Source organism: Rhopalosiphum padi, chromosome 1 (assembly GCF_020882245.1).
Source record: "Rhopalosiphum padi isolate XX-2018 chromosome 1, ASM2088224v1, whole genome shotgun sequence".
NCBI lineage: Eukaryota > Metazoa > Arthropoda > Insecta > Hemiptera > Aphididae > Rhopalosiphum > Rhopalosiphum padi.
Genome location: NC_083597.1, coordinates 64,275,503 through 64,288,920, shown reverse-complemented (window position 1 = coordinate 64,288,920; position 13,418 = coordinate 64,275,503). Strand labels below are relative to the sequence as shown.

General features: G+C 32.8%; 1 protein-coding gene across 4 annotated transcripts in view; it reads right to left on the bottom strand.

Annotated features, from left to right (window-relative positions):
- LOC132917307 (protein Shroom) overlaps positions 1–13,418 on the bottom strand; it is a 184,405-nt gene that overhangs the window by 59,642 nt on the left and 111,345 nt on the right. For all 4 annotated transcript variants that reach the window (XM_060977997.1, XM_060977999.1, XM_060977998.1 and 1 more), the window contains one exon: positions 1,946–2,141. In XM_060977997.1, the coding sequence (XP_060833980.1) occupies positions 1,946–2,141 (196 nt within the window). The remainder of the gene's footprint in view (positions 1–1,945; positions 2,142–13,418) is intronic.

The following is a 13,418-nucleotide window of genomic DNA, read 5'->3' as shown; positions in this document are numbered from 1 at the left end:
TCGATGAAGAGCACACCGTACCTGGTTCGACTTCAACTCACCGTGTTATAATATTAAAATATAACGTTGATGAATAAACATACTATCGATATATATATATATATATATATATATATATATATATATATATATGCTATAATATCATCACAGAAAAATAATAATTATTAAAAAGAATGGAAATAATATATCTGAAATATTTTTGATGTCTTAGACGTTATCGATTTTTTATATCAAAATCGCTTTAAGATAATTCGCGTGTGCCGCGCACAAATTGTGTAGGTAATAATTTATTATTTAAAACGATATCGATTTAAAAGAAAATATGTATAATTATTGACACATGTTATAAGGATTGATTATGTTTTATTTTCTACACCTATAGCTTTATATTATTTTAAATATAATATATTATCTCATAAGTCATGACGTTAAGTGTTTTATATGAGATCGTATTGAAATAATTTATTTCTATGATGTTTTTTTTCCAAACACAAACTAAAAATTTTTAAGGAGTTAATAAAAAAAAATATACATATAATTATATTAATTTTAACGATGTTTCATGTGGTTCCCATTCGCCTCAGTGTTTTTATGTTTTTAATTAAAATATACGTAGGTAGAGAAGACTATGCGAACATTATAAGTAGATACCAGCGATATTGGAATTTTAAATGTAAAATATTATATAGGAAACGGAATAATATGACAAACAATAGTTAAACGTCATTAGCGAATGTGGTAAACTATTTAGCTGGTTACAAGAAACATGAGCCATTAATGGAGTAGGTTTTCGTAGAAAAACCTTTTCGTAACGCGTGCATTTTTTCGAGGTATTCGACGATATTGCGGAAACCCGTAGTGAGCAAACAGATAAACATACAAGAAACGTATAATTATAATATGTTTCGGTAATATATTATCGAAAGTAAGAACTAATAACTATTATTACTAAAAACAGAACAATATCTATAAAACTATAAATATTGAAGGCATAGAGCATTTATCGATTTTAAAGTTTCCTACTATAAATTACTAGTACACTCTTTTATTTCCACACTTCCACGGTTAAATTGAATGATTTATTTAAATCATTGTGGCCTTTCAGTGTACCACATACATTTACATATATAAAGATACGTGTACACCAGTATTCAGTTTAATTTAGTATTATTTATTACACTATACTAATGCACGTAGCAAGTTGTTAATTTGCAATTTAACTTTCTAATTGTATATTAATAAAAATAATAATAGTTCGCTCCCCTATATTAAATAACGCATTTCAATGATTCACCAATGAACATAAAACACAATAAAATCCGAAATATTATAAAAAGCGTGATATTATAGTTATTGAAATTTGTAGGTGTTCGTTCAAAAATAAAAGTTAAGATATAAGTTTAGCATGATTCAGTATAGTATACGTGTATATAATATATATTATTTTTAATACGCCGTGGAAGAAATAAAAATGTATGATAATTTCTGTGGTTTAATATTAGTGTTGTACATATTGGATGAATAAAAAAAAATATTTAGATTACATTAAATGTATTTTTTCTCGCGATATATTATGCTGTGCGAAACATTATCAGTTATTATTTATTCGTATGTCACAATATTAGTCACAGAAAGGTGACAAACGCAATAAAAAATGCTGAGTAAGCACGGATGCAACTAGTTTAATAGTATAGAATTATGTTTGTTAAAATTCTGATTTTTTTAATATACTTTAAAACCACATTTTGAAATATTAAGAACATTTAAGGATTGAACTGTGGCGGTGCAAACTCTTATTCAAATGAGAACTATACTTTTTTACTGTAAATTGTTAGTATGATAAAATTTAAAATTGTTTGTATACACGAGCGCAATAATTTATACACAGTATTCATATTACATTAAAATAGATTCAAATAGGTTATATAAAAAAAAAACAACTCACTTCCACGGGTGGGAGTGGGGCCCTATGTCTGGGTATGTGTCCGTCGCAAGTTTCAGTCATGCGGGTCGTTACACGACCGGACTTGACGACACCGTTGTTGCCGTGCGAGGAGCGGTTTTCCTTGCTGCTGGGCAGTTCTCTGATGGTGGCCACGGCAGAACAGTTGGCCTTAGTGAACAATCCATCGTTCCTTGTTCTGAGGAAATAAAAAAAATAGTCCTGATGATTCAATGTATTTAGATATTAAAAGTACAATGTTGTTTAGCAAAAACTAGAATAATTAACACGACGCATCAAGTTAATTTTTAACTTACATGTGCCATTACATTAATTTTTTAGTAGTAACAAATTATTACGGCGCAAGGGACAATGGGATCAGGACCCACGGAGTATAGTCACTTCATCGCACCACTGAGACAAGAAATTATATTATATAATATATTTTTATATTTATTTATTTATGCATAATAATTAATAAACGGCCCCTAGATAACCTTTTTGTGAAATACAAGTGAATGTGAGTGAACGATATTAAGATTTCAGTAATATTTTAAATTAAAATAAATATTATGATAATTAAACAAAAACAAACTATGAAAATAACAGATACAATTATAATAATAAAACTACATTTAAAAATAATATAATATTTAATAGACTAAAGCTCTATGTGTATTATAACGCTGATATTATTATTTGTGAGATTTGTATTAAAAATAAAAAACCGAAAGGCGCCGGAAATGCCGTATAACCTAACCTACCGTAGGTTGAACAAAATAATATTTTATTAATCGGCGATAGTCGTTGCGCTCATATTGACGATTCGCCGCAAGACCGTGATGGATCGATGGTCTCTAATGGTATTTTTTAATTTCAATTAACGTAATTATAGGTTTTTTTTTGTTATAATGACATTTGAGACAAAAAAAAAATATACAATAAAAAATATGACAGCTGCGGCAGAATAACGTTAAAGTTGATTGTTATTACACGCCGGACGTTGAGGACCCACCGAGACGCGATTATATAGACAGCGTGTCCGAAACCTGGTGACGAAGTACATAGTACATATTATAACATTATATTATTATTTATTAATAGTTAATACAGTTTTTTTTGTTTTCGGGAATAAGTACAAGTGCAATGTATACAATGTATCGATGAAGTGGTCGATGAATCTAACAAGAATAACTGAAGTAGATACACAAGTAGCGTAATATTATCCTGATCTGAAAATGAGTGACCACGTACACAGTGGAAAAATTATATATATTGTACCCTTATTAAGAGGATTACTACTACCTATTTCAATTATAGAAACTTTACAAGAAAAATAAAGAAAAATGTCTGCATTGTCGCCGTCGTTGATAGATGTTTGACTCTTAGAAATGGAATTTTATCAAAATGTTAAATAGTTTAGGCTTTGTGCAAGTAAAATAAAAATTAAGATTTCTCTCCAGTTAATTCAGCGGAGGGCCGCAGGTAGCTCAAAATTTGCAGAACACCTGTTTAAAACAATACTTAGTCCAACAAATATAAAATAATAATATGACGCTCATCACGTCAATATGTGTACGTAAAAATAAGGCACAATCCATATTTATAGCCTCTACCTAATAGCGGGATGATAATTTATGTTGCTGGTCTTCTGCATTTACCACAGATGGTGCACAAGTCGGGGACAGAGATTCGTAATAACACTAATAACTAATAACATTGATTTTAATATAGTAAACTTACAATATAACTAATGATAATAATTAGGGAAAGAATTTTTACTGAAATATTTGTTAGTTTTTTAGAACACGGAAATGTAACCACTACTACAGTTATGTATACGATTTATGAAATTTAAACGAATTTATACGAATTATATTTAGGTTTATTTTTATTATTTATTGATTTAATTATTTATTTACACTTTTTTGTAAAACTAAAACAATGTTAGTGATATGTTTTCAACTAATTAATTTATTTATTAAACAAGAAATATAATCATTGTTTTATCCATTTACAAGTTTAAAATTTATCGATATAAAATAAACAATAATTAAACATGATATATAAATATATATAAATAAAAATTTTTATTTTTACACTAATTTCAGATCACCTATAGAAATAATTATCATTAAATAACCAGTAATTTGTCACGCGCGCTAAAAGCAATAAAAATAATATCGGCGGGCGTGTATACGACTTATCGTTATCACAATATGATTTATACGCGATCTCCGGTACAACGCGTCATAACACGGATAATAATAATATGAATTATAAATAAAGCTCTTATTTTAAACCTACGTGATGTAATAATAACAATAATGATAAATTAATAGGTAATAGTCTAATAATAAATATAATAAATGTGCAGACCACGATACGGCCATAGCCCATGGGGTGGTGCCAGGACAGGTTCGTACATATTATGGGAGTATAGCTTTTAATATTTTAATCGACTTTACTAGGAGCGTGCACACGGTAATAATTCCACGAAATGAACTTGCGTTTATTTTAGTGTATTATAATATTAATAAAAATATATTATATGAAAATTCATTATGGCAAACCGCAGAGTGCACGTTTGAAGTGTTTAAAACCGGTTTTATGGTATATTAAAATTGTGTGCGTGCGTATGCTTAGTACGTACGGTTAAATCGTCCGAAATCGAAATGCTTTGTCACTCGTACACGCATATTAAAAAAAACAACGTGCGATTATTTCTTTTTATCAGTTCGCGCATTATTATACACGGCCAAGTTGTACGTGGTTTAAAAGAAATCACAACAGCGTGGACGTGTGGAATACGCATTATATTATATATTTGCAGCGATCTCGTTTGAACAATGTACGTTTTATTATCCATATAGTTGTTTAAACAATTTTGGCTGCACCACCTGTAGGTTAAAATAAAACATAAATTTACGAAAGTTTGTGATAAAAATATTAATTATTAATTATTCTATCTTAGGTTTTTTAAATTTTTATTGTCTAAAACTATTTGGTTAGAACAACGCGTATCGGATTAAAACACTTAAAAAAGGGTTCACAACTATACATTGTCTGTAATGTTCAAAAGTTGAGTTCGGTATAACTGAAAAATTTCCGGTAGATCATGGTTATCGAATGACAACGATGAATCAGAATACGATAGAAAACACGTGAGACAACAGACGACATATCTGTATGATTGCATGAATCCGTCTTAAGAGGACGCTATACCCGCATGTGTTGTCTCTGCCTTATACACACGTAACATAGTTAAAAACTGTTTTGCGCGGGATAACTTTACTCCCTCGATATTTTAATCAAAACAACCAAAATTATAAATCCCATTGGGAAGAACTTTACCTGTGACGTAGCGTTTTAATTTTTTTGATAACATAAATGCAATTCAAGTTTGAGAACTTAAGGTTTTTTTCATTTAATTATTAAAAATTATTGGTTACCACTATCAACAAAATTAAAACGCTACAACATAGGTAAAGTTCTTCTCAATGCGATTTAAAATTTTGTTAATTTTGATATAAATTTCGAGGGAGTAAAGTTGTTCCGCGCAAAACAGTTTTTAACTATGTTACGCGTGTATAAGACAGAACCAACACATGAGGGTATAGCGTACTCTTAAGACAATTGTCATATTATTGTTTACTGTAATACATAGGTCTTATCAATTACTATATAACAGTGGGTTCTCCTTTATAATATATCACTATGTTATTTATTTTGATAAACGATGAACCGCGGTTTTGTTACCTGTAAAGTACAATATAAATACACGGTTTTTTTTTACCTGGGTAACCCGTACACTACATGGTGCACGAGCAATAGCAACAACAATAATAATTATAAGTCGTTCGCACAGATTCTGAGCTGTCATATGATTCGTATGGATACATCCATACATTATATTGTATTCGGTATGCACATAGCATATAATATAATATGTATAATACAATAATAATATACGTATACCCACGCAGTGCATGTGCACGGCCGAATGATTTATGTGTCAGAGCTACCGAATTTCCCGAGGTCACGCCCACCTCTGGCCGCATATAATAATAATAATATGATTATTATTCCGGGATATTATTGGCCGGCCACGGCGCATCGCATCGCAACACTGCTGCGGCACAGCCTCTTCCAGACGAGAGATGGAAAAAATAAAAACGAGAATAAAATTAAAACACGAGAGACGGACCTGATCGCGCGCACATTCCGGACATTGTCGGGAACCGGTTGTGGCCGGCGGGTTTCTCTGGCGTATCATATACATACTATTGCAACGGCGATATTGCATAATCCGGACTTCCGACGGCGTCTACACCTACACGGATCGGGCGAGAACTTGGAATTTGACTTTAACAACAAAATCAATGCTCCGTAATAGTGTAGGTGGAGAACCTTTGGCCATGTATCGACATTTTGTAATCAAAGGTTTATTAATATTGCAAGTGTCACTAATACGTTGTTATAGGTAGGTAGTCAAATATATAAAAAAAATTTCTCTGACGTAAAATCGGTTTTATATTTCGTTAATTTTAATGAAACTCAACAGCAACTTTACCCGTCTCAATGTATTATTTCTCAGTTAGGATTTGATTATATCCATTGTGCGGTAAACAGGAAAATACTCTTTTATAACGTTATAATATGTATTAACTCGAATATTGAGTGTAGGTCTTATCATGAAAATGAGCTACCTTTTTTCAAAGCACAAAATTTGTCTGAAAGTGAATTCTAAACTTTCAATATTTTATGATTGGTAATTTTATATTATAGCCAGTGTAGTCGTTACTTATTTTATTAAATCGAAAAATTATATAGGTACTGCGGTAGGCCGTTGAGAGTCTCGTCCGTTCAAGATGGGGAGGACTCATATTATGGAGCACGCCAAAACGGCAGATAGACATGTTCGTACATAACGCGCGATGTTGTATTGTATATGATATTAATGACATTGCTAACAGGTGATCGCCGGGATGATGATCTGTGTGGGAAACAACGTCGATCAGCGACGGCAAAGCGGTAGGTAGGTAGATAGGTAGGTAGGTATTCAGGCCGTGCGACAAGGTCGGCGAAATTTTTTTCGCGCTTTTTCCCTTCGTAGCGAGCATTTACCGTTACTTAAACGCCGCCACGTCGAGCGCGTCTTAATAACGGTTAATGATTTATGTGCAGACGAGTGCATGGAAGAAAGATAATGTTACAATAACTTATTTATATACAGGGTGATTCACCACGTAATAAGTATGCTAACCCCCATTTTTAATAAAATAATTTATATTGATAAATTGATAAAATTGAGAAATTGATATTAATTACTAAAATGTTTGAATCATAAAAACCCCTATATCTTCCAAGCCCATTATCATTTATCCTTATTCCTTATAGTACACAAAGTTAAAAAAAACTCAACAATTAGGTACTCAATAGAATTTTGATTTTGACGAGTCAACATTTTCAGAAAAATTATTTTCTGAATAATTTGCAGTTTAAAAAGTGATTTCTCATTTGAAAAACCGAAGTTTCCATCCACAGGACACCTCAATTATTATTTATTATACATAATGCATTAGTTATTAAATCTCAATAATTTTAAAATATGGTCCTTAATTTTATTTTAATAATTCAAAAGGCAATAATCTGGATTTGAATAAATTCATTATTAAAGGTAAAACATGCACAGACGAATCATTCTGTCTACAAGAAAAAAAATGACGTAGTACGCGATATATATCACGTCGTTGATTGCTGTTGTTATTTTTATTATGATATAACGCGTGTCTCGTATGTTCTAATAATATGTACCGTATTCCGTGTACACGCACGGCACAAGATATTTAAATATGAACGCGAAAATCGTTTAAACAATGCACTGCGGCTCGAGTAAATTAAGGTACATGTGTCGAGAGTCTGCAGCAGCAGTAAATAGTCGCGTGTTCGTTATTGTTGTCGTCGTCGTCACCCGCGACGTCCGATGATGATGTCCATTGTATTCAGATTGGTATATATTATATATTGTGTATGCGCACACTTCCTGCACAAAATAATATAATAATTATTATATAATGAGTGCGTGTTAGAACATATTAACACATGTGCATGGAAGATCATTAATTTGAGTCGTATTTAAATTTTAAATACCGGCTATTACAAACGGATCCGACGAGAAATACCGATAAATGCTGTGGTCCGGCGCAATCGTAAATGTCTCTATTATAGATCTATAATCTCAAGTAAATACAAGAACATATTATTACTGTATAATGGTATATTATTATGTCTAGTTTGTTCTGACACAGCGCGTGAATGTAAATAGAGACATAAAATCGTATTTGAAGGGCTTCAAAAAGGAAACGCATTTTTTATTGGACGGTCCAATTTTTCGTATTATACATGGACGGAAGTATCGAGTACCAATAATATATAATAATATTGTATACATAATTTACTTATACGTCCAAATTAGGTATATAGTCGTAAGTCGTATATTAGTGTCATAGCTGTGTTTCGATGAGCTTCCTTGAGCGCCAGCAGTTTCTACATCGAACGCTCGATAAACTTGTAGAAAGGAATGCGTGCGCGTGCGAAAGAAACGATGAAAAATAAAAAAGTGATTCGTCCGGAAAAAAAGTACTACTGAACAGTGCAAGACTATACCACGCAATCGGAAAACGTATTAGGTATACGTTTATATTATGTTATGCATTTATTTTCCCTTCCCCCGAGTGCATTTCTACTGTAGCTATTTACACAAGTTTTTTCTTCTTCCATGTAATAATATATAGAGTTTGAGCAAAGAAAACGTATAGATAAATACTTTCTATACACGGTCACGCGATAACAGATGAAAAAATCAAAGGTACCTATAAACGTTATAATGTTATATAGTATATATAGGCAATATAAAAACTAAAAAATAATAATATAATATAACATACAGGAACCGAAAAACGCAACTACTAGAATATAGATGTTGAAAAATTTATAAAATTTATGTTTCGTTATATGAATTTCCGTTTTTCCATCGCGGAAACCCACGAAATACAGACGTCGCCGTCGTGGAGAAGTTTTACTCTATTTCCAACACTGCCGTGGGTCGCTCGACGGCAAACAGTGTATATTATATTAACTGTATTCAACACAATAATAATGGCTTATTTAAGACATATATAAAATATAATTAGTAATAATTATTATTATATAATAGATCTGTGCTCGCGCAGCCTAATAGCAATCAATTGAAAATCACACAGTAATATAAATTATTCAGACGCACAGAGGTGTGCACATACGTACCTAACTATTAGTAGTAATAACTGTATAAGCAATGAACTCGTAGTCGCGTAATAATTACGATGGTTATTTTTTTTAGCGACGAATAATTCGGGGAAACCGCTGAATGCATTAAAAAAACCACGACCGAGATTATTTTATATTATACATTATTATACAACTAGATATAAAAAGTGTATTATTTCGAATCAGTCAAATTATGAACAACACAATACACTAAACATTGCACGTTTCAAACTGTATGTGTTGTATTTATCTTGAGAGATTTGTTTTTATTGAAAATAATATTAATACCAATTGCCAAAAGATTCTTTAAGTTGGGATAGATCCATTTTTTGACTTCATACTGTCGTGATATTGGAAATTTGTATCCATGCTTGAACGCTTCACTCTTTAAACAAGACTGGGCAGAAACTTATGTAGATAGTTTAGTGATACGTGCCAAAAATGATGTTTATTTCAATGAACCAACGCCGATGATTTTTCCGTTCAAACTAAATTCTACTAAATGTTCTATGAGTAACTCCTAATGAACTTCAACCACCTCATCTCACAATTGGCCTCAAAGACACTTCCACAAGACGTCTCAAACGCAAATCTTCTTAGCCTATAAAATATACTTATTATATTATTCATAAATTTTACCTTAATTCATTGTAAAAGGTGACTCGACTTTGAGTCTTCCTTCGAGTCAATCAAAGCCGTTTTTATTATTTATTTTTACCACATCATATTTAATTATTGTATATAATGTACAGATTGTAAATTCTCAATAAAATTCATTGAAAAAAAAAAAAAAAGATGTGCCAGAATTATGTAAATAACACTGCAGCTACATGCAGCTCAAACAAGTAACTGAGCTTAGGAAGTCCTCTATTAGTTATTAGTATACATATTACATACTACTTATGTGAGTGGTAATTATTAAAACGCAACTAGAGAAGACCTTTGACGACTATATAATTGCACGGGATTGATTAAAACAAGCGCTGCGAAAGAATTTCGATATTTTGTCCTTTATATTTTCGCGTACACATTATATAATATCAATACTATACGACATACGTTATAATTATTCTTACAAAACATATATTAATAATATAATAGAAATGTATTATTATTACCACTATGATACTACACTGACCACGTAATAATATAGTGTCATTATTATTAATAAACCGTAATGTAGTCGCCAAATCGATTTATTGCTATTACTATATCAAACGAAAAAGTGAATAAAATAATATTCGTTGCATAACGTCAAATGTCGTTTAGTATAATATATATGTGTGTGTGCTCCGACGACTGATTATCTCTGCAGCTGCTGCAAGTATTATAATTTATAATATTATTATAAAACGCCCGCGCGTGGCGTATAAAAAATTCTGTTAATTTTCACTTTCGCGTCAGACGACAACCATGTTTTTTAATGGCACTAACGACACTGTCACTATTGTCTATTTCCCGAATGAAAAGTTGGGAATTCCATAAAATGAGCAGCATATAATATTATATTGTAATTAATATATATAACATGCACCGTTTGAGTATACGTTTCGCGTAAGTTGTACAATATTATTATTATTATTCTGTGCCTATACGGTTTTATTTATTTATATTCGCGACCGACGGACTTATCTCGTGCTTTAGTTACCGTGTCTATGGTATGCGCAACATACACGTTTATACATATTATTCATACACGCGCACAACATATGTGTTTGTGCATTGGCAATGAAAACCGGTTGTTTTGTGGCCGTGAACCGGTGTCGCCGGCCGAGGAATTTTTGCACTTGTCCGACCTAACCTGCGAACGGAGCGGAGCACCGTAGTGCGACCGCGGCGTACACACTGTATAATGTATAATAATATAATACTCAAGACTTGTATATTTAGCCCGAATGCGCTTTAAGCGCGAATTCATTAAATTCTAGTAATACGCCTTCTCTCGGCACTTTTCGCCCGGAGTTAATCTGCTGAATTATATATATATATATAATATATATAAATTAAATATAATGTATAATAAATAAAAATACGAGTTGTGTAATTATGCGTGAACTCTGCGCGTTTATATTTCCGTACGCGGCGATTATAATTATTATATCAGATATTATATATACACATCATAATAACACGCTTCGTTGTCTCGTTCTCGTCAGTATAATATATAATATGTATATAATATATGTAACAAACTAAATTTTTTTCGAAAAAAAATTGACAAACGCGCGACATTAACTTACACATACACAAACAGCGTGCGTCAACGCTCGAACTGGTGTTGCCGGCCAAACCGTTTTGACAAGCGGAATTTTAATGAGAGTCTGATGATAATTGAGAACAGCGCGCCCACGCAACCGACCGTGTAATGTATACGATTACGGCGGCGAACGAGGGTTTTGCAACCAGTGCAAATGGACCAAGCCATTAGAGCGGGCAGCGGACGTGTATCAGCGCAGCAGCAACAGCACCACTTCAGCTATTACAAATCACAGCGCGACAACGCGTTAAGAATCGTCGCGAATCCGCTCGGCTTCCACATGTATGTTATAATAATTATTAAACGTGATTGCCTGTGGCTATATTGTATCAATTACGTAAGATCCGCGATGAAGTTAGCGGTTTAGCCGCCCAAGCTTACAATTACGAATTTCTCACAACATTTTAAAAACAAACTTTTCAACATTTAAAGTCAAACACATGGAAATAATAAAAAGCCATGTTTTTATAAGTTAGCAGTGATTTAAAATTTTGTAGAAATTAAAAACGGCTGACATACTATAATCATCGAAAAAACTTTTAATTGCGTGCTCAGAAAGTAACATCAAACTTCCCGGGAAAAATGTAGAGACGTTCAAACGTATAAACCGCACAAAGTTTTCGATAAATTTTAATGTTGAGTTTCCGCGTGCTCCCTTGCTCAACGCCCCCAATTATTAATTGTTAATTATCAATTATCATTTATCAACCCCAACCCCTTCTTCTCGTCACAGAAAAACGCCAGTGTCGAAATCGTCTTGGCTCTATTTACAGAAAGTACACTTGTCGTCGGCGATGAATGAAATATTATTCCTCAAACAAACGGATCGTGTGAAAGTGCGTGCACATTATTATTATCATCTGCTCGACGCGTATTCATGTATAGGTTAGTACCGCACGGCTATTATAACACGGCCGAAACTCGGGTATAATATGTGGGTCATTACGCGTGCGCGGCCTGTATCGCGTGGCTCGTTCCGGGATCGATCGTGATCGAAAATTCGAAACAAAGATTGATTATTATTATAAGACTTATTGTTTCGAGAGAGTGACACACGCCGTTCGGGATTAACACGAGCATTATTATTATTATTGTTGTGTATCGAATATGTACGCCGCGTGGTATTGCTCCGGTTTCTTTTTCTTTATCTATCTTTATCCATCTTCACTGGCTCGGTGGTGTGTGCAAGTCTCGATTACTATAGAGCAACGCGCCAACGCAGCAAATTGTTATAAATTATAATTAAAAAGAAAAAACATTATAATATTATATTACATGGGCACGCGGCACACGGGTATGTACCCTACACCTATATAATATAATAATATAATACCTATATACTTTGCCGAGTCAATTAAATGTCGATTCGGCGACGGCCTTGGACAACTCGCTGCGTGTGACACGCGCTGCACGTCATCAAACAACATATACATGTGTATAATAATATAAAGACCCGAATAACAGATAGTGCGGTGTGTATCTGACGGCTCTACTGTCGGAACCTTGATGGAATTTAATTAATGAAATTTCGGGCGCGAATACGAACCGACTACGGCGGTAGCAGCAAAGGGGATGTCACGACGAGTTTTTTTCAGTGTTATACGACGACGACTCAAGCGTTTATACGAGTCAAAGATTTTTGGCCCCGATATATCGCGGTATGTATCGCGTGATGTTGTCGCAGTCTCCACTCTCCGCCATCAGAGAGGAGGTCACGGCGGAGTTCATTTTTGTTCACATGTTATTGCGATAATAATATTATATTATGTACTCGAGCGAGCGAAAATAATATTATAAAATAAAGCGATTTGATTGGAAACGCGATTACGACTGCAGAATATAATAGAATATCAGTAAGTACAGCAATATAATATAATAATACTGACTACCGGCGTGGCGGATCAATTG